The sequence below is a fragment of the Capricornis sumatraensis genome, chromosome 8 (genome assembly GCF_032405125.1).
Source record: "Capricornis sumatraensis isolate serow.1 chromosome 8, serow.2, whole genome shotgun sequence".
Lineage (NCBI taxonomy): Eukaryota > Metazoa > Chordata > Mammalia > Artiodactyla > Bovidae > Capricornis > Capricornis sumatraensis.
The window spans coordinates 77,282,549-77,305,715 of record NC_091076.1 but is presented as its reverse complement, the minus strand read 5'-3'; the positions used below and the strand labels follow the sequence as shown (position 1 = coordinate 77,305,715).

General features: G+C 56.1%; 4 protein-coding genes across 8 annotated transcripts; 3 read left to right on the top strand and 1 right to left on the bottom strand.

Moving 5' to 3' along the window:
* The first annotated feature begins 548 nt into the window (after positions 1 to 548).
* On the top strand, positions 549 to 2,965 carry GABARAP (GABA type A receptor-associated protein). Of its 2 annotated transcripts, XM_068976509.1 has the most exons (5): positions 549 to 1,162; positions 1,701 to 1,779; positions 1,918 to 2,036; positions 2,479 to 2,557; positions 2,602 to 2,965. In XM_068976509.1, the coding sequence occupies exons 1-4, from the start codon at positions 1,073 to 1,075 to the stop codon at positions 2,542 to 2,544; spliced, it is 354 nt and encodes a 117-aa protein (XP_068832610.1). In that variant the 5' UTR covers positions 549 to 1,072; the 3' UTR covers positions 2,545 to 2,557; positions 2,602 to 2,965. The 2 variants fall into 2 exon arrangements, with proteins under 2 accessions (XP_068832610.1, XP_068832609.1); XM_068976508.1 differs by having other exon boundaries at positions 558 to 1,162; positions 2,479 to 2,965.
* A 920-nt stretch (positions 2,966 to 3,885) lies between these two features.
* On the top strand, positions 3,886 to 8,119 carry PHF23 (PHD finger protein 23). Of its 2 annotated transcripts, none has more exons than XM_068977642.1 (5): positions 3,886 to 4,079; positions 5,668 to 5,699; positions 5,875 to 5,967; positions 6,706 to 7,339; positions 7,440 to 8,119. In XM_068977642.1, the coding sequence occupies exons 1-5, from the start codon at positions 4,046 to 4,048 to the stop codon at positions 7,652 to 7,654; spliced, it is 1,008 nt and encodes a 335-aa protein (XP_068833743.1). In that variant the 5' UTR covers positions 3,886 to 4,045; the 3' UTR covers positions 7,655 to 8,119. The 2 variants fall into 2 exon arrangements, with proteins under 2 accessions (XP_068833743.1, XP_068833742.1); XM_068977641.1 differs by having other exon boundaries at positions 6,505 to 7,339.
* An 879-nt stretch (positions 8,120 to 8,998) lies between these two features.
* On the top strand, positions 8,999 to 16,559 carry DVL2 (dishevelled segment polarity protein 2). Of its 2 annotated transcripts, none has more exons than XM_068977204.1 (15): positions 8,999 to 9,192; positions 11,360 to 11,429; positions 11,863 to 12,008; positions 12,139 to 12,236; positions 12,376 to 12,511; positions 12,599 to 12,689; positions 12,837 to 12,906; positions 12,996 to 13,135; positions 13,221 to 13,297; positions 13,916 to 13,983; positions 14,169 to 14,297; positions 14,413 to 14,544; positions 14,661 to 14,859; positions 15,260 to 15,483; positions 15,628 to 16,559. In XM_068977204.1, the coding sequence occupies exons 1-15, from the start codon at positions 8,999 to 9,001 to the stop codon at positions 16,074 to 16,076; spliced, it is 2,223 nt and encodes a 740-aa protein (XP_068833305.1). In that variant the 3' UTR covers positions 16,077 to 16,559. The 2 variants fall into 2 exon arrangements, with proteins under 2 accessions (XP_068833305.1, XP_068833304.1); XM_068977203.1 differs by having other exon boundaries at positions 12,139 to 12,248; positions 14,661 to 14,840; positions 15,265 to 15,483.
* Positions 16,560 to 16,737: 178 nt separating this feature from the next.
* On the bottom strand, positions 16,738 to 21,980 carry ACADVL (acyl-CoA dehydrogenase very long chain). Of its 2 annotated transcripts, XM_068976257.1 has the most exons (20): positions 21,851 to 21,980; positions 21,701 to 21,776; positions 21,370 to 21,435; positions 21,208 to 21,280; positions 21,045 to 21,109; positions 20,820 to 20,954; positions 20,283 to 20,427; positions 19,928 to 20,057; positions 19,707 to 19,832; positions 19,179 to 19,377; positions 18,819 to 18,923; positions 18,303 to 18,389; positions 18,158 to 18,220; positions 17,964 to 18,065; positions 17,790 to 17,887; positions 17,634 to 17,706; positions 17,464 to 17,536; positions 17,298 to 17,370; positions 17,118 to 17,193; positions 16,738 to 17,033 (listed from the first exon to the last, which is right to left on the bottom strand). In XM_068976257.1, exons 1-20 carry the CDS (start codon positions 21,910 to 21,912, stop codon positions 16,893 to 16,895), a joined length of 1,968 nt encoding a protein of 655 aa, XP_068832358.1. In that variant the 5' UTR covers positions 21,913 to 21,980; the 3' UTR covers positions 16,738 to 16,892. The 2 variants fall into 2 exon arrangements, with proteins under 2 accessions (XP_068832358.1, XP_068832359.1); XM_068976258.1 differs by lacking the exon at positions 21,370 to 21,435.
* Between the last annotated feature and the right edge of the window lie 1,187 nt (positions 21,981 to 23,167).

The following is a 23,167-nucleotide window of genomic DNA, read 5'->3' as shown; positions in this document are numbered from 1 at the left end:
TGTAGACCCTAAGTGTAGGGGGAAGGGTAGTGTTGGCTTTCCCTGGCAGGAAGGGTCTTAGTGACAGGATGGGCACCCTGGTGGGGAGTGAAGAGACAGCTGTGTGTCCTGAGAGAACCTGAGCTTCAGTGCAGTAGGACGAAGTATTAAAGGAGTAGAAACCTCGACGACAAGAAAGGCTGGGCTTCGACTGGAAGACTGGCATGTACTAGCTAAGCAGGCGCTTCCTTCAAGCGGCGGGCTCCCCAGCCCCCTGGCTGACCCGGCCCCACGTCCCCACCTCCCCGGGGCCCTCCTCCCGAAGCCCAAGCCGGGTCTACTTCCTCGCGCCCGCCACGTGACGCTCCGCCCTTTGAGATCACATGATTTTACGCGGACACAGCAGCAGTGTTCTTCCGCGCTGACGTAGTCCTTACCTTTTAGACCTCCTCTCCAGTCCCTATTGGTCCACTCATTATTGGAACTTAAGCGTCCAGTGCGTCTCTCCAAACACAGGTTTCGTTTCTGCCCTCTTATTTCCAGCGACCTCTTCCTCCACTTGGGTACTACTTTGTTTTGGTGTCAACGGCCGCCTTCAGCGTACCAACAGATTTCGTGAATAGCTATCCTTTATCTGCTTTTCCTCTGCATTACTTCCAAAAAGAGCTTTCGGAGAGCCAAGTCTCAAATTACGATTACCATCTTTTAGCCCTTTTCATCGTTACCTCCCTGTGGGGAAAGTCGGGAAATGGATTTTCAGTTATTTCCGACGATAGCAAAAGGCAACCATCTTTTCTACGCCGCCTGCGTAATTTACAAATTGATTCCAAAGCGATTACGCTGACGGCGTGAGAGAGGAGGTCAGTAGGTGGTGCTACGCTACTGCCGTTAGGGCAGTTACGTCAGTGGCGTAACATAGCAGCCTGGGAGCCCCCTGTTGGCCGGGGGCGGGGTTGGTGAATAGGGAAGTGGCGCAAGTCCGGGGATCGCTCCGCTGAATCCGCCCGCGCGTCGCTGCCGTCGCCGCCGCCCCCCGTCCCGGCCCCCCCCGGGTTCCCTCAGCCCAGCCCGGTCCAGCCCGGTTCCCGGGAGGATGAAGTTCGTGTATAAAGAGGAGCATCCGTTCGAGAAGCGCCGCTCTGAGGGCGAAAAGATCCGAAAGAAATACCCGGACCGGGTCCCGGTGAGGACAGTAGCCAGGGCCGAGGGCGCGGGGCGCTGGCGCTGACGCCACGGCCTGGGCTTGAGTCCGGGACCCACAGCGCAGGCAACAGGCTGCCGGTTGTGGCGGCGTTGGGAACGAGCCCCAAACCGCTGTTTCTGGGACCGGAGGTGAAAGGAATGGGGTACCAGTAGAGCTGAAAGTGAGAAGATGTAGACTCGAGAGACAGACCTTGGGGTTCCCGTGGGAGGCTGCGGGGCGTTTGACAGTCTGAGCTTCACATAGGGTTTTTGAAATTGAAGCTCTGGTTGGTCCGAATAAGTCATCCTCATCTGATTAACGTAATTGTTTTTATGACGCCGTATTCAGGGATCCTGAATGTTTAGGTGAATTAGAGTCAATGGGGTCAGAATTCCTATTCAGGGCTGCGCCGCGTGTTAAGAGACAAAGAGAAATGAGTCTGGGGTACGTGTGGGTGCTAGGAATGTTGAGTTCTTGACAGGTGGAGCTGTGCGTCTGTGTACCTAGTGTCTGCTAATTTTTATCTTCTCTTTAACAGGTGATAGTAGAAAAGGCTCCTAAAGCTCGGATAGGAGACCTGGACAAAAAGAAATATCTGGTGCCTTCTGATCTTACAGGTGGGAACCTGACCCAGTACTCAGATTTATTTCCTGGGGGTGGGAGTGCAGTCTCTGATGGAGGAGACTCCACATAGCAGGTGTTCTTTTGAGGGTATTTGTGACCTCTGACTTTTATCAAGCCTTGTATCTTGGCAGTTGGTCAGTTCTACTTCTTAATCCGGAAGCGAATTCATCTCCGAGCAGAGGATGCCTTGTTTTTCTTCGTCAACAATGTCATTCCGCCCACCAGTGCCACGATGGGTCAGCTGTACCAGGTATGGTGCCTGGGAAGTAGAGGAGGCTTTGGGGAGGAGTTGGAAGCACTTGAGAGGCAGAAAGTTTGAAGTCAGCAGTTCTTGGACCAGCTGGCTTACTTAGCTCTCAATTTTATATTCACCCTTAAGATTTCCGTATCGTTCTGGGTTAGGGATTTGGACAGGGCAGTGAACCAGAGTAACCGCTGTGGTCCAGACTCCCCTCCAGCCATTCCGTGTTCCAAGGCAGTAGAGAATAGTTTGAGATCTTATTGTCCAAGACTGTGGATAGGATAATACTGCCCAGCACTTATGGTCTGGAGCAAGTGAGAGGGAGAGTCAAAGCACTGGTGTTTGGGGTCTTCAAAAAGAATGGTTGTGGAAGAATATATCCCAGTGGTGGGTGGTTCAAGTAACTAAAACTCTGATGCCTGAACGCTGTTGTTTTCTGTCTTCATCCCAGGAACACCATGAAGAAGACTTCTTTCTATACATTGCCTACAGTGATGAAAGTGTCTACGGTCTGTGAAGCTGCTGCCCCTAAGGTGGGGGGGTCCCATTCTACAAAAAGAGAGGTGGCCCCCCTTCCTTGACCTACTCCTCCTTGAGGTTCAAACACCACCTCCCTTCTTCAGGACCTGCACTTCCTAATGTTTGAGACTCTCCTACAGACCCTCTTAACACAAGGGTTAATGGGGGAGATGGCCTCTAATACCTCTCCTTTCTTTCTTCCCCTTTCTTTACCACCTTTCCCATTCTGCTTTAGATTTCTTGATTATCAATCTCTGTCACATCTGGTGATTGTTTTGGTTTCTGTTCCCTTTCTAACTGCCCAAGGGGCTCAGAGCCCCAACAATCCTTTCTTTTCACTACCTTCTTTTTGGGGGGTAGATGGAAGGGACTGAAATTGTGGGGGAAGGTAGGAGGCACATCAATAAAGAGGAAACCACCACCAAGCTGAACTGGATTTTTTCTTTGTGTTGTTCCCCTCCCCCTTTTGTTCTCTTCAAGTGGTGGGAAAAGAGTAGGTTAGAGGGAATAGTATATTTTGGTTTGTTCTGCTTATGTTGGGCTTTTCCTTGTGTATATTAAGAGTGTGCTTTTGTTATGATGGATGGAATACTGAATATCATTTCATGAAAGTTCAGTTTTATATACGTGTATATGGGTTGGGTCCTGAGGTTATTAAAGTTTTTTACAGTGGGTTCCTGTGGATAAAGTTTGAAAGCACCTTCTTCAGATAAAACATCCAACTGTGTCGTAACTTTTTGGATTAAGGAAGAGATTTTCGAGTATGGGAGCTAGTGAAAGGACTCCGTTCTCAGATGTATGTCGCTTTGCCGGCGTGAGGGATCCAGTGGAGTGGAATCCAAGGGAGGGAGAAAACTGGGAGGAGGGAGCCATTATCACCAGGAGAACTTCATCTCCCAGCAGCCTTTCTCTGACTGGCCGGAAGTGGGGTGGTCCTCACGGAGATAGAAAGCTGCAGAATTGAGGCAGTATGGTGGCCGAGAGTTCTTATCCCTTCTTCCCGTTCTTTCTTGGCTCCGCCTAGCCTACATATCCCAGGAGCCTGCGCGTACTCTTCCGCCCTCCCCTCTGCTCCCAATCTCCCCGCCACTCCCCGGGGGAGGAGAGCAGTTTAGTGCGCCTGCGCCAGTCCGTGGTTTGCTGGGAATTGAAGTTCCGGATGCTTATACAGGCCCCTTCTCGCTCACCGCGGACTGACTACAATCCCCTTGATGCATTGCGCGTTAGCACCCGCGAAGGGAGGGGGAGAGAGGAGGAGGGAGGGTGGAGAGGAGGAGGGAGCAGGCGGCCGGCGGCGCGGGGGGAGGGGGCCCGGTCCGGGAGTGCGGGAGGCTGTGGTAGAGGGAGGTGGCGGCAGCGGCTAGCGGACTCGAGTCACTACCGAGCCGAAAGAGACACCTCTGTGGAGCGAGGCAGTAGGAGCACCGAGCACCGGAGGCGGCACCGGGATCCCCGGCTCAGGGGAGGGGGGCGCCGAACCGGGAGGAGGGTAGGGGGCGATGCTGGAAGCCATGGCGGAGCCCAGTCCCGAAGGTGAGCTCTCGACCGGCACAGGGCGCTGAGCCGGCGGGGGGCGGGCGAGGAATCTATTGGCAAACTTGGAGGTCGAGCCCCGGAGCCCAGCAGGGGAGAGCGGGGAGGGGGTCGGGGGCCTGCCCCTGAAGGTGGGAGAGTGACGAGTTGAGAGACCTTGGAGGAAAGAGGAGTGCGAGACTGGGCCGGGGGTAGTTGGAGATTAGACGCTGTGTGTGTGTAGAGGGGGTGGGGTGGGATGGGGGAGTGGGAGCTGGAAACCAGAGCTTCGAGGGTTAGGGGCCGAAAGGGCCTCCGGCAGGTTGGGGCCCTAGAACTGAGAGGTTAGGGGAATCTGGGAGCCGGAGAGTTGTTGAGGAGAGAGGATGGAGAAGAGGATTGAGTGAGGAGCTCGGTAGTTCGCCGAGGTGGGGGAGTTTGTGGCGGTGGTGCCGGAGCTCCCGGTAGTTGCCGCCGGAGGTAGCCCGGTGATTGTTGGAGGGGTGGGCAGATAGTTGTGGGGAGAAGAGGGGGCCTGGGCATTGTCTGCGGTAGAGGGACTTATGCCGGTGGGTAGCTGTGGGGAGAGGGAGCTGGGGAGCGACGAGAGCAGGGTAGTTTTGGGGGCGGTGGGGCGGGGTGGGGGTTTAAGGCCGGCGAGTTGCGCCGGAGGGGGGTTTTGGTCGGCGAGGGTTAGAGCCTGGGAGTTGCGGAGGGTGAGGGGGGCAACGGCGGCGGCAGCTGGGGTTGCTGGGCGGGCAGAGTAGCTGGGGTGGGGGCTAGAGTTTAGGGGTCCGTAGTCTTAGTGACTTGGTGGCGAGTCCGGGGGCGGAGGGGGGGCGGCGGCCGAAGAGAGCTCGGAACTGGGCCCGGGGGCCCGGCGGGGAGCCCGAGGAGCTTGAGACGGGGAGGGGCCAAAGCCCCGGATGGGGGCGGAGGGACGCCGAAATTGTGGGGAGCGCGGCATGGGGGGGCAGGTGGGGCCGCGTCCGGGTGAGAGCTCTCTGGTCTGTCCCGGCCGCGAAGTGGCGTTGGATGTGTGAGCCCATGTGTGTTTGGGGGTGGGGGTGGGGGGGGGTGAGGGGCGCGCCGGGCCTCGTGCTCGAGTAGAAGGGGCCGGAGGGCGGGGAGCGGTTCGGCGTGGTCATCCTGGACCCTGGGGGCCGGCGGGCGGCGTGTGCGGGCGCGGAGGGCCCGGGGCGGTAGAGCGCGGCGGGGTGGGAACTCGGGGCACTGAGCGCGTGTGAAGGACAGGGGCAGGCGGCAGCCCGGGCTCGGTCCAGGGAGCGGTATGGCGGGGTGGGGCGCGGAGAGAGCCGAGGAGCTCGGCGTCTAGAGAAACCGTGAGTTGGGGGGGGCGGGGCGCCAGGCCTCTGGTTGGGGGGGAGGGGAGCGCTATAGCGAGGCCTGAGAGGGCGCCGCGCCCAGGCTCCGCCCCTCGCGGGGCGGAAGGGGGAGCAGGGGCGGGCCCAGCGCCGCTGGGGGCTTGCTCGCCTGGCTGAAGGACCTGGGAGTGGAGGAGGTTCACTTGGGACCGCGAAGGTTGAGAGGTGGGGTTTCACACCGACTCTTTCCTAGTGCCTTGACTCAGCTTTTATTGCTTTTACAGATCCACCTCCGACCCTTAAACCAGAGACTCAGGTGAGGGTTTCCCATTCCTTTGCAGCCCAATATTATTGCAGCCGCGCCCCCACCCCCACCCCCCGCCCGGGCCTCTCCTCTCTCCCTCCACCTTTTCCTTTGGAGGGGACTTTCCTTTGGGGACTATGCCTTTGGAGATGCCCCTCTTAAACTCTGTGTGATTTTCTTCTTTCAGCCACCAGAGAAACGTCGGAGGACAATTGAGGATTTCAACAAATTTTGCAGTTTTGTTTTGGCCTATGCAGGTTACATCCCCCCTAGCAAGGAGGTAGGGACAGGACAACTGACTGGAGGGTGGTGTCCTAGGGCTGTAGAGGAGCTCTTGAGCTTATGAGAATTTGTTACTTTATATATAAAGCCTCAAAATTACATGTGAAAGACTTAAGGAAATGGAAATTCTGGTGGGAGAACTAGTATCTGGGGTGGGAGTGGGATTAACAGGTGGCTTGAGTGCAGTGAATGGTTTTGGGGTGTTCTTAATGGAAGGTCCTCTGGGATAAGTGTTAGGAAGCTGAAGATAGTAACAAATGGAGCACAGAAACAGCTGAAGAAATACTGCTCTGGTCTAGGGGACGCAGTGTTGTGAAGGCAGTGGGTGTTGGGGAGATGGTGAGAATTTGAGGGCAGAGGTTACATGGAAGTGTTCAAGAGGAGATGCTGAGGAGAATGGGGATGGTAATAAATTTTCTGAATATAGTGAGATTTGGTGGTTTTGGAAGGATATTTTCATCTGTTAAGTTTGGTATGTAGAGGAGCTGAGATAAGGCTGGGCCCCCTCTGACCCTGGTCTTTTCTGTCCTTTAAGGAAAGTGACTGGCCAGCCTCTGGCTCCAGCTCTCCATTGCGAGGTGAGAGTGCGGCAGATAGCGACGGCTGGGACTCAGCCCCCTCAGATCTCAGAACCATCCAGACCTTTGTTAAGAAAGCAAAGTCATCCAAGAGAAGGGCGGCTCAAGCAGGTCCCACCCAGCCAGGACCCCCAAGGTCCACTTTCCCTCGTCTGCAGGCCCCTGACAGTGCCACTCTGCTGGAGAAGATGAAACTCAAGGACTCCCTCTTTGATCTAGATGGGCCCAAAATGGCATCTCCACTGTCCCCCACGTCCCTGACACATGCCTCCCGGCCCCCTGCTGCTCTCACCCCAGTGCCCCTTTCCCAGGGGGACCTCTCCCAGCCTCCTCGAAAGAAGGACCGAAAGAATCGAAAGTTGGGGCCAGGAGGGGGGACAGGCTTTGGGGTACTTCGGAGGCCCCGCCCAGCCCCTGGGGATGGGGAAAAGAGGTCTCGAATCAAGAAGAGCAAGAAGCGGAAGTTGAAAAAGGCAGAGCGAGGGGATAGACTCCCACCTCCTGGGCCTCCCCGGGCACCCCCCAGTGATACAGACTCTGAAGAGGAGGAGGAGGAAGAGGAGGAGGAGGAGGAGGAAGAGATGGCAGCGATGGTAGGAGGGGAAGCCCCAGCCCCTGTGCTACCAACACCTGAGGCTCCTAGACCCCCTGCCACAGTGCACCCCGAAGGAGCCCCTCCCACTGACAGTGAAAGCAAGGAGGTGGGCAGCACTGAAACAAGCCAAGATGGAGATGCCAGCTCCAGTGAAGGCGAGATGCGGGTCATGGATGAGGACATCATGGTAGAATCAGGTGAGAAATTTGGGGCTGCCCAGGGGCAACTGGGTTGATGGATCTTGGGGTAGTGTGGATCCAAGAACTCAGAACACCAAACATACCTTCTTTTTTCCAGGTGATGATTCATGGGATCTGATCACGTGTTACTGCCGAAAGCCCTTTGCAGGCCGGCCCATGATTGAGTGCAGCCTGTGTGGGACGTGGATCCACCTCTCCTGTGCTAAGATTAAGAAGACCAATGTCCCTGACTTCTTTTACTGCCAGAAATGCAAGGAACTGCGGCCAGAGGCCCGGCGATTAGGGGGGCCTCCGAAATCTGGAGAACCTTGACACATGCCATCTCCAGGCTGGAACTTCAAATGGAAACGTGACTTGGGAACTGAGCCTCAGGGTCAACATGTTCCCTGAAGCTGGGATGTTGTCCCACTTCGAGGCAGAAATTCCCAGGGGAGACTGGTTTGGAAATGAGTGGTTTTCCTACCCTACCTTTCCTTCCCACCTTGTGGACTTGAACTTGGACCCATTGCAGTTGCGGGTGGGAGGCTCTCTGGGTCCCTAGACACTTAAACTGTCCGTGCCACTGCTCAGTTTCTGGGCCAGGGTTAGAACTGGGATGGAGTGGGACAGTTGTCTATAAAACTCTAGTGTAAATATAGCACTCCCCTCCCTCATCTTTTCTTCTCACTCCCCATTTATTCTACACCGGTTGTATTTTTAATTTAGGACTTCCCCTTTTGAGCGTGGCAGCTCAGAGGTGGAGTGCCAACCAGAGCTTGGCCAAGGGAGGAAGGAAAACAGAAAGGTGACGATTCCTCACCTTTGTTTTTAATAATTCTGGCCAGCTGTTTGTACAGACAGCCTGCGTGTTGTAAATAAAGCAGAGTGGGCTCTTCTGTGTTTATAGCCCTCACTGACTGCCGTGCTGGGGAGGGAGGCTTTGGAAAAGCTGGCTGGAGGTGGGGCTGAAACCCACCTGTACTGAAAATGATCTAACTGCGCCTTTCCCACCAATCCTATGACCTCAATTCAATTGGCTTTGCCCCGCCTCATCCCCAGTCAAGGACCATCCCCCTCCCCCAATTCCCACCCACACCTCCCACACGCGCGCTCCGACCCATGAAGGTTGCGTGGAGCTCCCTGCCGGAGCAGATACAGCGTGCAGGCATTGCTTGCTTGCCCCCTGAGGGCAAAGCCCAGCCTGGTCGGGGTAGTCGGAGGACGCGGGTGCGGACACACGAGGAGGAGCCGCAGAAGGTTGGGAGACCGTTGCTGAAGGCAGCAATCATGTGGCGGGGGTACTAGGCGGAGCCGAGAGGTCACGTGACCACGAGAGGATCACGTGGTGGAGGCGTTTCGAAAAGGGGGTGGGGTCGGTTCTGATCACGTGATGTGGGGAGAGGTGGGCGGGGCGCTTGGAGGGCACTCGCGAAAGCGGTGGCGGCGGCGGTGGCGGCGGCGGCGGCGGAGCCCGCGGCTTTGGGAAGCGCCCCACGGCCCGACCCCCCCCTTTCGCCGCCGCCACCCTGCTGACCCCCGCCTTCCTCCCTTTCAGACCTCTCTGGTGCTGTGTCGGTCCTGGTGCTCGTGCGTCGGTTCGCGGGACTGCGCAGGCGCGGCGGGGGCGAACAGCCCCTTTGGGTGGGCGGCGGAGCCCGGGAGCGCGCGGGCGAGACCATGGCGGGCAGCGGCGCGGGGGGCGGTGGTGTTGGGGAGACGAAGGTGATTTACCACCTGGATGAAGAAGAGACTCCCTACCTGGTGAAGATCCCCGTCCCCGCCGAGCGCATCACCCTCGGCGATTTCAAGAGCGTCTTGCAGCGGCCCGCGGGCGCCAAGTACTTTTTCAAGTCTATGGATCAGGATTTCGGGTGAGCGCGAGGCCTAGAACAGGATGGATGGGGGCTGTGCTTTTGTGGAGTGGGTGATATTGAGGGGGATCGGGCTACCTTGGGACATGCTGTGATTTTCTGGGCACTAGTGGAGCGGATTTTACTGTGCTGGTGTAGATTGGTTATCCCAGGACGGACAACGTTATGCTTGGATAGATTGAGGCGCACGGAGCTGTAGGAGGACAGACTGGGCACTGCTAAACCAGATTAGAGAAGATTAGGCTATACTGGAGTAGTACACTGATTTATTTTCGGATGTTCTGGACAGCGATGAGGTAGGTTGATGTATCCTCTGGTAACTACATTGTGAGCAGTCCTGTGCCACACAGGTTGTGGAGGGATATTGGGAAACCTGCTGATATCAGCTGGGCTATACTGGGCCAATTTGGGATGTTCTCTGTGATACTAAGGCAGACAGGATTGTTTGGGGGATATTCTAGTCTGTATTAAGGTAGTGTGCTGTATTGGGCTGCTATTATGGTCTGCACTGGGTTCTGTTGATCTTTGTTTCTTTGGGGGTCTAGTTTTTTTGGGGATACTCAATATAGGGGTACACAGGGCTGACCATGTCTATGTTAGTACAGACAGCTGTATTGGGATATTCTAGTCTATATTGGTGTAGACAGCTGCGTGAGGGGACATTCTAGCCTATACTAGAATAGTTTTGGGCTATCCTGGATAATTTGGGATAGTCTGGAACCTTAAATAATTTAGGGTAGCCCTTTTTGTGTTTTATACCTTTAGGACTGTACTGTTTGTCCTCAATCGCAGCTCTTGAAGGAAGGCTGGCTTAGGCTGGGATAGCTTGGATTCTAGGAAAGCTGAACAGACTGGACTTTATCTAGAAAGACCTGGACGTTGGGATGGTGGTACTGTCTTGGGAGTTACCTTGTATTGAAATTCAAGGTTTTCCTGTTTGTCAGCACTATATAACCTGGGGCATTTAACTTTGTTCATTGATTTCGTCTGTGAAACAGTTAACCAGAGTGAAATGCTCAGTACAAGTGCATGGTATGTCTGTTCTTGGTAAATGGTCGTTGTGTTTATTAGCATGGAGTCTACTTCTTGAACTAGGCTACAACGATACAGGATAAAATCACTTGGCAGGCTGGACTGTGTTGAGATTGGATTATGCTGTGAAGAATACAAGTGTTAGGCTGAGATAGATTGGTAGTCGCTGGGCTGTATCATCACGTTAATAATAGATGGGATTGAGTTGACATATATCCAGGGTCCTAGAATCATATTAGTCTAAAGGGTTAATTAGACAGGAGGTCCTAATTTTGGGGGTGAATGTGTGTGAGAGTGTTCAGGGCAGAATGTCTCATGATCAGTATGTTTATCAGTTTAGCCAACAGGTGTTTGTTAGTGCTTAGGCAGCATCAGGTACTTTGCTGTGTGGTCAGGGATTTGGGGTTGAACTTGGTGTTGAACAAAATTAGCACTGATGATTCCGTGTGGTGGTTGAAAAGAAGGAGCAAGTTCGGTCCACTGAAGGAACCCATGGGTGAGATCGCCCTCAGGGCTGGGCTTTGGGGTCTGTCAGGAGGAGCAAATTGCTTAATGCAGAGTTTGTGCCAGGTGAAGCACAGAGGAACGGGGATCTGGACTTCACCACTCCTTAGGAGCTCAGTCTACTAAGTACCGTTCTTTGATCTAATGGGTGTTGTTACTAGATGACAGTACATTTGAACATCCATCTGAAAGTGAGTTAGAGAAAACTAAGGAAAGCATAAGATTAGAGACATAGACGAGGAGCACAAAGCCTTTGTGGGGCAATTGTGTGTGGAATGGGGTGGCTGCCTGTGAGGCTTCTAAGGTTAAATATTGGGGGCAGCTAGGGGAGCCTTAGGGGAAGGCCTTTGAAATTGGGCTGAGAGGTTTCAATCAGACTCTTGGAAAGCTCTGGAACAACGCTGAGCCCAAGGATGAACTGGGGAGAGAAGGAGAAATAAGGAAAGGGAATTCAGTTTGGTGATTTCTTGGGTGTAAGAGTGAAGTGTCTCAGTGTCAGAGAAGAGGATTTGCCATGGTGGGAGGAAATCAACATCCTTGAGCTGGATGAAAATTGGGAGAAACTTCAAATGCAGGTGGGAGTGGGGAAAGCCGTTCCAGTTTCACTGACCTTTATCTTATCTCTTGGCAGGGTGGTGAAGGAAGAGATTTCAGATGACAATGCTCGCCTTCCCTGCTTCAATGGAAGGGTAGTATCCTGGGTAAGCGGCCTGGCTTTGAGGACCAGTCCCTTTGGCACTTCCCAGCTCCTCCAAGCCTCAGCCTGTGCCCATCCATCTCAGCTGCTGGAATCTGTGACTGTTTGCTTCCTTACCTGTTTGTTTCTTTGTGTTTGGCCATGCACCATGTGGCTTTCCCAACTGGGGATTGAACCCGGCCTTGAGAGTGAAAGCTCCAAGTCCTAACCACTGGACAGTTGAGATGTTTTTCCTCCTTAGCTGTTTGGAGAGCCAGCCAGTTGGAGCCTCTCAGTGTTCTCTTTCTGGAGCCTCTTAACACTTGCTGCTGCTTTTTTTCTGTGTGCTTTTCTCCGGGTTCTCTCAGGCCCTGTTGCCTTTTCTAGTTCTTTCTCTTACTCCTACCTCATAGGCCTTCACTTCCCTGTTGAGCTGTGTTTTTTTGGTACCCTTCTAGCTAGTGTCATCAGATAACCCGCAACCTGAGATGGCGCCCCCAGCCCACGAGCCTCGGACAGACCTTGCTCCTCCACCCCCACCTCTGCCCACTCTGCCCCCAGAGAGGACCAGTGGCATTGGGGACTCCAGGCCTCCATCTTTCCAGTGAGTCCTTGGGATTCTTGCATCCAGGGGAGGGAGGTGAGGAGGGAATCCAAGCCCCATGGGAGGGGAAGCCGAGGGTTTGGGGCCCTGTCCCACTGATGGAGGTCGGGAACCCTCTCTGCCCGTCTAGCCCTAACGTGTCCAGCAGCCGGGAAAACCTGGAGCCCGAGACAGAAACAGAGTCAGTGGTATCTCTGAGGCGGGAGCGGCCTCGCAGGCGAGACAGCAGTGAGCATGGCGGTGAGGGGAACCGGGCCTGGAGGCCGGCTAGAGCGGGAGCTGGGGAGGGGTTGGCTCCCACAGAACAGAAGCATCTAGGCCAGATGCGGTGAGGAGCCTGATTCCTGAGGTGCCTCTTCCTCTTCAGCGGGGGGCCACAGGCCCAGCGGCCCCTCCAGGCTGGAGCGCCACCTGGCGGGGTACGAGAGCTCCTCCACCCTCATGACCAGTGAGCTGGAGAGCACCAGCCTAGGGGACTCAGACGAGGACGACACCATGAGCAGGTGAGGTTCCTCGGAGCTCCCCAGGGCACTAGCCCCCCTTCCCATCCTTTCCTTTGGCCCCATGACTACTGCCCGACCTCCCAGCAGGTTCAGCAGCTCCACAGAGCAGAGCAGTGCCTCCCGCCTCCTCAAGCGCCACCGGCGGCGAAGGAAACAGCGGCCACCCCGCCTGGAGAGGGTGAGGGGCTTCTTGTGGGTCAGCTGGACCTCCCTTGGGGAAGTTGGGAGTTCAGGCCTTGGCGTAGACGGTCCGAGGTCCGGGAATCCCGTGGCTTGTCCTGGGGTGTTAGAGGCAGTTCCGCTCCTTCCCCTTTGCCCACCACAGGCCTCATCCTTCAGCAGCGTCACTGATTCTACCATGTCTCTCAACATCATCACAGTCACGCTCAACATGGGTATGGAGGGGCTGGGAGGATCTGGTCTCTAGGGTCCCTGGGGGGCATGCAGTTGGTGCTTCCCCTCATCACCTGGCTTCCCTCTACAGAAAAGTATAACTTCCTGGGCATCTCTATTGTGGGCCAGAGCAATGAGAGGGGAGACGGTGGCATCTACATTGGCTCCATCATGAAGGGTGGGGCTGTGGCGGCTGATGGGCGCATCGAACCCGGGGACATGCTTTTGCAGGTGAGCTGGAGCAGGGCCACGCACTGACTTGGCCAGCGCTCTCAGCCCCTCCCTCTCGCCTTTGACCCATGGTCCCTCCTGCCAGGTGAACGACATGAACTTTGAGAACATGAGCAACGATGATGCGGTGCGGGTGCTGAGGGACATCGTGCACAAGCCAGGGTGAGCCTGTGCACTGGTCCAAGTCCTCAGTCCTTTTTCTTTGCCTTTTCACTTTTTTTTTGGTTTTGTCATAATACAGAGTGGGGAAACATAATATAGAGCTGGTCAAAAAGTTGATAAAACTAAAATGTGTGATGTCATGAATCTGGGGTGAACAGGTGACCATGTCCCCACCGCTTAGGTCATGACCTAGAAGCTTGCTGACCCACACAGGGTCCCCCCAGTGTCCCCTCCTGGCCCCTCGCGTCTCATTCTCCCAGAGGCAACCAGGCTCTTGATTCTTTGGTCATCACCACAGCAGTATGCTTGGTCCTCATTTGACTGGCCATACACATGTCTTTGAACAACACACTTTAGTTTGACCTGTTTTTGGACTTTCTCTGAGTGAGATCGTGCAGTGTCTTCTCTCTTAAATTACTCAGCAGTATGTTTTTAAAGAGTGACCTGTGTTAGTCACCCTTATTGTGGAGCCTTTCACCATCATTTTCTCAGGCCCAGTCATGCCTTTGGTCTCTCCTCTTTCCTTCTTTCTGTCCTTCACCCATTCTCATTCCAGGCCTCCCCTCTCCTCAGGCCTCTGCCCTTACCCCCACTTGACTGACCTTCTCTTCCCCACAGCCCCATTGTGCTGACGGTGGCCAAGTGCTGGGATCCCTCTCCCCAGGCCTACTTCACTCTCCCCCGAAGTGAGTGATGCTTAGGGGGTCCTACAGCTAGGAGGACAGGGCAGGAGTGGGTACTCCTGGCCTCCACGCTCCAGGGAGTGGCACGACAGGGGGGCTCAGCGGAGCTGGAACAGGAGTCTGAGGAGGGACGGGGGTGGCTCTCTGTGGTTGAGAGGTGACCATCCTGGTGGCTTTTGGTGTTGCAGATGAGCCCATCCAGCCGATCGACCCTGCTGCCTGGGTCTCACACTCTGCTGCACTGACTGGCACCTTCCCAGCTTATCCAGGCTCCTCGTCCATGAGTACCATCACCTCTGGATCCTCTCTTCCTGATGGTGAGCCTGCTGGCCCATCTCATCCTTGCTCCCTGGAAGGCCACCTGCTGTGGTGTGACTCCACTGCTCCATGGGCCTTGGTCCTAACTCTGACTCCCTGATTGTCCTCCATCAGGCTGTGAGGGCCGGGGCCTCTCTATCCACACAGACATGGCGTCTGTGACCAAGGCCATGGCCGCTCCAGAATCGGGACTGGAAGTTCGGGACCGCATGTGGCTCAAGATCACCATCCCTAACGCCTTCCTGGGTGTGGCTGGGCTCTGGGCAAGTGGTGGGGGAGGAAGAGGAGGAGGCCAAAACTGGGAAAGGGGGTGAAAACTAGAGAGAAGAACTTGAGGCCTTTCTCTGTCTTCCGCAATCCAGGCTCGGATGTGGTGGACTGGCTGTACCATCACGTGGAGGGCTTTCCTGAGCGGCGTGAGGCCCGGAAGTACGCCAGTGGGCTCCTCAAGGCAGGCCTCATCCGGCACACTGTGAACAAGATCACCTTCTCTGAGCAGTGCTATTACGTGTTTGGAGACCTCAGTGGTGGCTGTGAGAGCTGTGAGTGCCCCTGTCCTGGCCCAGCTAGAGTGGCCCTGGTGGCCTTGTCCTGCGTCTCCAGCTTGAGGCCTAGCCCAGAAACCCAACCGGGGCCGCTGTGCACGCTGAGCAGCAAGCGTCCTTCACTGGCCCCTGAACTGGCTGATGATGGGCGTGGGGGTTGACATACACCCCTGTTGTGCTGGATGAGCTGTGCGCAGGTTCAGGGTTGTGTCTGCTGGGGAGGGGAGGCGTGGGACTAAGGGTGGCTCTGGCCACGTTCCTGCCCTGACGGCTGTGGCAGGTGGGACATTCCTTATCAGAGGCCCTCCCTTTAACCCCTGCCACAGATGGTTGTGGGGAAACCGTTCCCGGTTCCTCATTCGATGTCTTGGCATCCTGGCTTCTCAGCGCAGTGATCCTTGATCTCTTCTCTGCCTTCCAGACCTAGTCAACCTGTCTCTTAATGACAACGATGGCTCCAGTGGTGCTTCGGACCAGGATACCTTGGCTCCTCTGCCTGGAGCCACCCCCTGGCCCCTACTGCCCACTTTCTCATACCAGTACCCAGCCCCACACCCGTACAGTCCTCAGCCCCCACCCTACCATGAGCTCTCGTCCTACACCTACGGCGGAGGCAGTGCCAGCAGCCAGCACAGTGAGGGTAAGTTGCCGACAAATCCCCACATAGCTGGGTTTGGATGTGGGGGCCAAGGCAAAGCCAAGGAGCAGAGGCTGGAGCAGGGACTGGGGAGGCCGAAGAACCTGGTCTGTGGCTCAGTTGCTCCTATCCCCTCTCTCCCCACAGGGAGCCGGAGCAGTGGGTCGACACGAAGCGATGGGGGGGCGGGGCGCACGGGGAGGCCTGAGGATCGGGCCCCTGAGTCCAAGTCCGGCAGTGGCAGTGAGTCTGAGCCTTCCAGCCGGGGCGGCAGCCTTCGGCGGGGTGGGGAACCTGGTGGGACTGGTGATGGGGGCCCTCCCCCATCCAGGGGCTCATCAGGGGGTGCTCCCAATCTCCGAGCCCACCCAGGGCTGCATCCCTATGGCCCACCTCCTGGTATGGCCCTCCCTTATAACCCCATGATGGTGGTCATGATGCCGCCACCCCCACCCCCTGTCCCTCCAGCAGTGCAGCCTCCAGGGGCCCCTCCAGTCCGAGACCTGGGCTCTGTGCCCCCAGAGTTGACCGCCAGCCGCCAAAGCTTCCACATGGCCATGGGCAACCCCAGTGAGTTCTTTGTGGATGTCATGTAGAGCCCATGGTGGGGCCACATTGGATCGGCTGTCAGTGTTTGGTGCTCCTGTCCTGTGATTGGATGTCTTGTCAATCATGTGCTCATCACTCCTCTGGTGCTTGGACTCAGCCTGTCACGTGGGCTGCTGTCTGCTGTGAGGTTGTTGCCACTGTGACTTTCCAGCAGTGCCTGGTTCCTCCCCTTTTCTTTGGGGTTCAACAAGGGACCTTTGGTTATTTTTAGCTTTATTGTTTTTTTATAAGCCTTTTGGGGGGTTAAAATAGATTTTCTTACATTTTGGGGACTATTTTTTTAGTAGATACTTTTTCTTTTATATGAAGAATCCTTGTCTCCTGGGCCCCCTCCTTCTAACCCCTAAATGTGACCTCCTTATCCATTCGCCCAGTCAGCTCTGTCCTGAGCAGGGTGGGAGGCTAGTCATTGGTACCCTGGGACATGGAAGGGGGTTGGTTCCCCTAGACAGCCGTCAAAGGAAGCTGGGGTAGTTGGTATTGGGGGCCGTGTAGCTGCTTTTGTTACTCTATTTATTTTAGTCACCTGTATAAACACTAAATAAAGCAATAGGGGCAAACTCCCTGCGCCTCTGGCTCCTTTCTTTGGGAGGGAGGCAGGCAGCAAGGGAAAGGACAGAGATACAGTTGCAGAGTGTGACTTGTTGGAAACTTTATTCGTGAGGCAGTAAGTGCTCCCTCTGAGAGCAGGCACAGTCATGGGCTGGGGCCCCCTTCAAGGTAGAACCAGGATGGGCAGGAAAGGGGTCTGGGCTTTGGCTTGAGAAAAGGCACATTTTGGGCCAGGCTGTAACTGAGAGTACTCAGAAACCAAGGGGATTGCTGGTGACCACACTGCCCCGCTCCACCAGGGCCTTGGAGATGCTTTTGAAGTTACGGAAGAGCTCCTGCTGCTGGGGGTCAGACTGCAGAGCAGCCATGTTCTCTCGGATCCGGGCTGCAGCCTGGGGAGGGAGGGGGAAGGAGGGGGTTCAGACCTGTCCCTTGATCCCCTCCAGCCCCCTGTACTTAGTAACTCTGGATCTCACCTCGATACACCAGCTGTCACAGAGCATTTTCTCATGCTGGGCTGTGGGGTGGCCTTCACTCAGGGATCTTGAGGCCCTAGTGGGAAGCAGGAGAAAAACACATCTGGGCTGTGACCCTCGCCCAGGGACCTCCCCCCACCACCACCACTGCGACTCAGGTCTCCCCTACTGCCTCCTCACCTGGACAGAACCACCACCATGGCGTAGAGGTCAATGGCACTGTCTGCCAGACGCTGCAGCAGAAACTGTTCATCTGCCAGGTAGATGGGTTGGCAGAGGGGGCAGTGAGTGGGTTAGGGGGAGGGAGAAGGAAAGTGGGGGTGGGAATGAGGTCGTGCTCACTCACTGATGATATCCTTCTTGTGCTTTATCAGCTTGGCCTCCACCACGGTGGCAAACTGCTCCAGGGCCCGCACTGCCTGAGGAGATGGGATGGTGTCCGGGGTGAGATGAGGCCCGGTCCTGGCCCCTCAGCTTCTGATGCAGGCTGCCCCTCCACCTTGACTGCTTACGTACCAGCTCACCACTCCGACTCAGTTCCTGGTGGACGATGCCGCTGAGACTCAGGCCACTGCCCAGCCCTGCCCGCCTTAAGAGGAAGCCAGAGGGTGACTGGTTAGTTGCCATGCACCGCCCCGCCCCACCCCACCATACCCTGGTTTTTAAGCTTACCGCCTCAGCTGTTTGCCTGCCTCTCCTAGCAGGAGGCTGGCATTCCCAAAAGGGTTCTTTAGAGCATTGCCAAGCCCAGAGAGTTCCTTTCCTTTGTCCTGTGGGGGAGGAGAGCCCCATAGTCAGGACTCACCGTCCTCCCCACCAACTCCCCCTGATTCTCTTCCCTCTTACCATGCAGCCCTGCAGAGCCACAAACAGCCGGAGAATGTCATTTGTCCCCTCAAAGATCCGGAAGATGCGAAGATCTCGGAGCACACGCTCTACCCCAGGCTCCTACCGCAGGAGAAGACAGATCACGCGTCCCCGCTGGGATGCGCCTGCCTCCTCCTGGCCCTGCAGCCACCCCGGCAGAGAAGCGTCTGTACCTTCATGAAGCCCATGCCCCCCATGATTTGGATGCACTCATCTGTCACTTTCCAGGCTGCCTCCTAGGAACAGAAACACCCCAGATTGCTTTTGGAGCCAGGCTCCCAAACCTGGCTCTCCCTGCCCACAAGCCTGGGACCTCACCGAGCCAAAGATTTTGCTGATGGCGGCCTCTATCTGGAAGTCCGTGGATCCCTGGTCCATGTTGGCACTCACCATGTATGCCATGGACTGAGATTGGGACATAGGAAGTGAAATGGAAAAAAGCTGCATCAGACTTGATCTGGTCACCCAGATCTTACAAGACCAGGTCTGCCTTGGCCTTTGGCCCTTCCCTTCACCTTCCAATGCCATGGCTTAGGCACGTCCGAGCATTTGGTCCCCCGGTCAGTTCATCAGGGGCTTGCAGGCATTTGACTTCTTGGAAGGGATGAAATGATGAGGGCGGGGTGGGATAGACTGCACTTCAGGGACCTCTGGAAGCACCTCGGTGGAACAGCATGGCTCTCCCCATCCTGCGGAAGCTGAACTGGCTATGCCTCCCCGCATCCCCTAGGGCATTGGTGTAAAGCTGGAGACCCACTGCCCCAGGTGCTGCTGGGGGTTGTAGTCTGACCCATCTGGGAAGAAGGGCTCTGGGGACAAGGGGGCAGCCCTCACCTCAGTCACATACTGCAGCATAGCCATCCGGGCCAGCTTCTCCTGGATCAGCCCAAAGTTGTGAATTTTCTCTCCAAACTGGGTACGGTTAGCAGCATGATCCACCTGGAAGAGGACACATGTGTCCCACGATGGTTCTCTAGTCTCCTCTTTCTGGGAGGGGGGCTGGGCTGCACTGGGAGGGATGGGCTTTGGCCACAGTCAAGAGTCAGTCCAGGATGGATGGAGACCTGAGTGATCTGCTGGTGGGGAGGGGTCTCTTGTGGAAGGAGGGCCTGCAGGGGACAGGGACACATGGAAAGGGAGACAGTATGACTTAGGCTTAGATTCAGGCTGGCCTGGGACAGGCAGGGTACTCACCGCCTTAGCAATGATGCCTTTCATGGTGCCTGCCAGGGCTGCAGCCATGCCAAACCTTCCATTGTTGAGAATATGCATGGCGACCTTGAAGCCGCCCCCCACCTCCCCCAGTACGTTCTCTGCTGGCACCCGTACTCCGTCAAAGTACACCTCTGCTGTGTTTGAGGCTTTGATGCCCATCTTCTTCTCAGGGGGCCCACTGTGACAGGATGGAGAAATTGCCATTGGGGTGGGGGGAATTAGTCCCTCATTCCTTATGAGCCAGCCCGAAAGAGGTACAGGCAGCATTCCCCTGCATACCCAGAGGGCTGAGGAGGCCTGGCTTTATCCTGCTGCTGTGCTCTGGGCTCAATGGTTGGTGGAGCCAAACTTGAAATAAGTTTCCTACATGCTAGGCCCAGAGGGAACATGCTATCCAGATGCTCTGGGTTTTGCACACATCCCCAGGGTGACCTATGGCAGCCATCTGCCCTGGAACTCGGTACCACCGCTTCCCTGGCTCCCCCTCTTCCACCCCAGCCCACTCACTGGGTGACGCCGCCAAAGCTCCTCTCCACCACAAAAGCTGTGATCTTCTCCTTCACAGCGCCCGTGGCTGTGTCTGTAACTGGTGTCTTGGCAAAGACCGTAAAGATGTCTGCCAGGCCCCCGTTACTGTGGAAAAACGAGAGGCGGTCAGGGCATGGAGGATGGAGCAGTGGGGCCTGGATTGGGCAGAAGGTGGAGAGGAGAGAGAAATGGAAGAGTGCCTGATCCAAATCTTGCTTCCGTTGAGGGTATAGTATTTTCCACAGGGGCTGGGCACAGCTGAGGATCGGATGGACGCTGCATCTGATCCACTGGAGGGCTCCGTTAGACAGAAAGCAGCTATAGTCTCCCCTGTTGGAGAGAGCACTCCTTTACACTTTGGTGCCACCACCCACCCCTGGAGCACAACCATCCCCCTTTAAGGCCTCTGGCAATATTCAGTGAATTCTGAATGTCCTTTCCCAGAATCTCCCCGACGCCCCTACCCTAGCCAACACACCCAGCTATGCAGTGATCTAAGTACAGCCGACCTAATCTGCCAAGCCCCGATCTCTGGCTCTTCTAGGGCTGCCTCACCAGATGCCAGTTTGGGGAGGTATTTTTCTTTCTGGGCCTTTGTGCCGAAGAGCAGGATGCCTTTGAAACCGATGCTCTGATGGGCCCCCAGGACGATGCCCACACCAAGGTCATACATGCCCACGATCTCCACCAATCGGGCATACTGGAGGGGAAACAGGCATTAGGGGCTGTAATTGGCTAAATGGGGACCCGCTCTTAACAGGGAAGTATGGGCAGCAGGAAAGAACCCAACTTGGGTGTCCCTGCAAAGTGAGTAGACAGAGCAAGTGGGCCAGTGGCAGAGGACACTGGCGGGTCTGTTCTAGGTCTTGGTGGGAGGCAAGTACCCTACCATATCCTCAGGCAATCCCCACATTCGAGATCCATTAGGACTTGGGAACCTGGGTGAGGTCCATGACCCTTGGGAACTGCAAGTAGTTTCGTGTTAAGAAACATCCCACAGGCCCCCAGGGCAGCTCATGGCAGAGACCTTTGCCCCAGGGGCAAGAAAGTAGAAGACTGGGACGCAGGAGTTGACTGTGGGGACTCCCTCACCTGGGTGTTGCAGAGGCCCACGCCACCCAGTTCATTGGGTACTTGCAGACCAAAGGCCCCCAACTCCTTGAGCCCTTGCATGGTGGTCTCCTCCACTCTTTCCAGCATGTCATTCTTGGCAGCATCGTTCACCTCCTAGGGAAGGCACAGGATCTCACCTCCAGGCTCCTTAACCTCTCTCCACCGGGAACCACGCCCTCTATTCCTCAGGCTGGCATTGCTCACCTCAAAGAATCGGGTCACGGGCCCCACCAGCTCTTTGAGAAACTGTGTTTGGTCCTCGTTGAGCACTGCGGTGGTGGGAGTGGCGAGAAGGCAGGGCAGGTCAGGCCAGGCGGTCAGGGGAAGCTGCCCATCCCCGCCCAGCTCTGCCTACTCATTTCCTTACCAGACGGGTATGGAAACACCTGATCGGTGGTGAGCTGGCCCTTGAACATCCCCACAGCAAAGGACTTAGATACCTGCGCAGGGAGAAGGAAAGGGGTGTCAGGAAACAGTGTGGGGTGGGTCTGCCCCCGGTTTAGATCCTCCACAGCTTGGAGCCACGTACCGAGTTGGCCCGTTTTTCCCTGGTGGAAGCCTCAGAAGGCTGGGAATCAGACTGGTCCACAGCCGCCTGGGGAAAGGGATGGTTAAGGAGGCCGGGGAAAGGGATTCCGAAGTGCCAAAAAGAGCAAAGCGGAAGAGGGGAGGGCGCATCCGACACCTTTCCCCTAGTTTAATCCTCAGGGCACCCTGGTTTGCCCTTTCCCCTACTTTGGGCGCCAGGCGACTGGCAGGTGACTAGGAGGGACCAAGAGGGAGACCCCTGCCGGCGGCGGGGAGGTGGGAGCCGAAGCGGACTCCGGCTCTCACATCCCTTAAAGGTCGCTGTCACTTACCTGGGCGACCCCACTGGCATAGGGTCGTCGGGCAGGGCCGGGCCGGGGCTGCCCCAAGAGCGCACTGGACCACGAGCTGTGGGGAGTAGGTGTTCAGTCCTGGCTCAGTGCCTGGGCTTCCTGTCCCCCTCCCCTCTGTCACACACATACCTTCCGCCCCGCAGCCTCAGCAGCTGCCGCCCCATGCTCGGAGCCATTCTCGCTGCCCGCATCTCTGAACCGCTTCGGTCTCCGGCGCCCTAAAGGCTGACCTAGAGCTGTCGCGCGCCTGCCAAAGTCTAGTTTCCCGTCCCTGACTCATCCTCCACAATGCATCGGGTCACGGTGGGCGGGGCTTCCGGCCACCGGAGCATGCTGGGAGTTGTAGTTCCGGAGCGCCACATAGCCCCTGCAATCTGGTTGACTAGGGTCATCTCCAAACGAATGTTGTCTTCCCCCAAACAGCTTCATCCGAACTAGATGAACTAGTTTGTACGAACTAGAGCATAGCCAGCAGAAGGGGTGATGAGATAGGCTGAGACGGAAGAGGGAGGAACTTAGGCATCTGCCCCCAGAGGGGTGGAGGGTAGACTGAAGGGAGGACTTCCCAGCTGGAGTTAAAAGGGAGAGATGGAAAGAGAGAAGTGTAAGAAAGATACCGGAGGCAGGGGAATGGAAAGAGGACTCTGAGGTCCTGCTCAAATCCGTCTCCGCCAACACAAAAGGGAGGGAAATAAAGGAGTGGGTGACTCCAGGTGGGTGTGAATTGCCCAGGCATATTATCTTGAGTCGTAGGAGTTGTCACTCTGGAAACACCTAAATTTTCACAATAGAGAGGACCCCCCAGGTTTGCTGCCTTTCCCTTAGGGTCTCTGACATCTTCCTGAACATCTCTGTCTGTGCCCTCTTGTTCTTCCCTGAGACCATGTGCTGGACCTCTGGGCAGATGGATTCTTCCCAAGCCTGAGAGGAACTGTAGGAGTTCTCATGTCCTGTCCCCTACACACACGCGCGCGCGCATGCACACGCACACACACACACGTCTAGCTTTGGGTCAAGAAATTCTAGGTAATGTATGACCATCTTGTTGCCATTCTCACGGAGGACAAACCCAGGAGACAGTGACAATTCCCTTTCTTTTAGGGCTTCCAAAGCAGAGCACTCTGGGGCTAATCCTCTTTCCTGGCCCTCAGGAAAATGTACTGGTCATGCCTGGCTTTGGGGAGAGAGGCCAAGGGTGTAAGGAGGTGGTGATGATAGTACCTGAGGACCCTGGAAGAATGGGACAGTGGGCGGGTCAGAGACTGCCTACTTTACCTGACAGCTCACACTGGGTGGGGAGAAGACAGCTCAGCTCCAACCCTGGTGGATTAGAGAGATTAAAGTGAGAGGAGAGAGAGATGTCTGAGGGACCAGGACCAAGAGGTGAAAAACAGGCGTCCTTGTGCAGGGGAGGCCTGGGGGTGGGTGGGGCCTGGGACCCAGGGA

Excerpts from the sequence above, each read along its gene's own strand:
- DVL2 (XM_068977204.1), top strand. The coding sequence starts at position 8,999 with ATGGCGGGCAGCGGCGCGGGGGGCGGTGGTGTTGGGGAGACGAAGGTG. Across the intron at positions 14,860-15,259 it reads TGTGAGTGCCCCTGTCCTGG|TCCAGACCTAGTCAACCTGT; the intron begins CCCAGCTAGAGT and ends TCTTCTCTGCCT. Across the intron at positions 15,484-15,627 it reads CAGCAGCCAGCACAGTGAGG|GGAGCCGGAGCAGTGGGTCG; the intron begins GTAAGTTGCCGA and ends CTCTCCCCACAG.
- ACADVL (XM_068976257.1), bottom strand. The coding sequence starts at position 21,912 with ATGCGGGCAGCGAGAATGGCTCCGAGCATGGGGCGGCAGCTGCTGAGG. Across the intron at positions 21,777-21,850 it reads CTGAGGCTGCGGGGCGGAAG|CTCGTGGTCCAGTGCGCTCT; the intron begins GTATGTGTGTGA and ends TACTCCCCACAG. Across the intron at positions 17,537-17,633 it reads TGAGTCGGAGTGGTGAGCTG|GCAGTGCGGGCCCTGGAGCA; the intron begins GTACGTAAGCAG and ends CCATCTCCTCAG.
- GABARAP (XM_068976509.1), top strand. The coding sequence starts at position 1,073 with ATGAAGTTCGTGTATAAAGAGGAGCATCCGTTCGAGAAGCGCCGCTCT. Across the intron at positions 1,163-1,700 it reads AATACCCGGACCGGGTCCCG|GTGATAGTAGAAAAGGCTCC; the intron begins GTGAGGACAGTA and ends TCTCTTTAACAG. Across the intron at positions 2,037-2,478 it reads CGATGGGTCAGCTGTACCAG|GAACACCATGAAGAAGACTT; the intron begins GTATGGTGCCTG and ends TCTTCATCCCAG.
- PHF23 (XM_068977641.1), top strand. The coding sequence starts at position 4,046 with ATGCTGGAAGCCATGGCGGAGCCCAGTCCCGAAG. Across the intron at positions 5,700-5,874 it reads CCCTTAAACCAGAGACTCAG|CCACCAGAGAAACGTCGGAG; the intron begins GTGAGGGTTTCC and ends TTCTTCTTTCAG. Across the intron at positions 7,340-7,439 it reads GGACATCATGGTAGAATCAG|GTGATGATTCATGGGATCTG; the intron begins GTGAGAAATTTG and ends TCTTTTTTCCAG.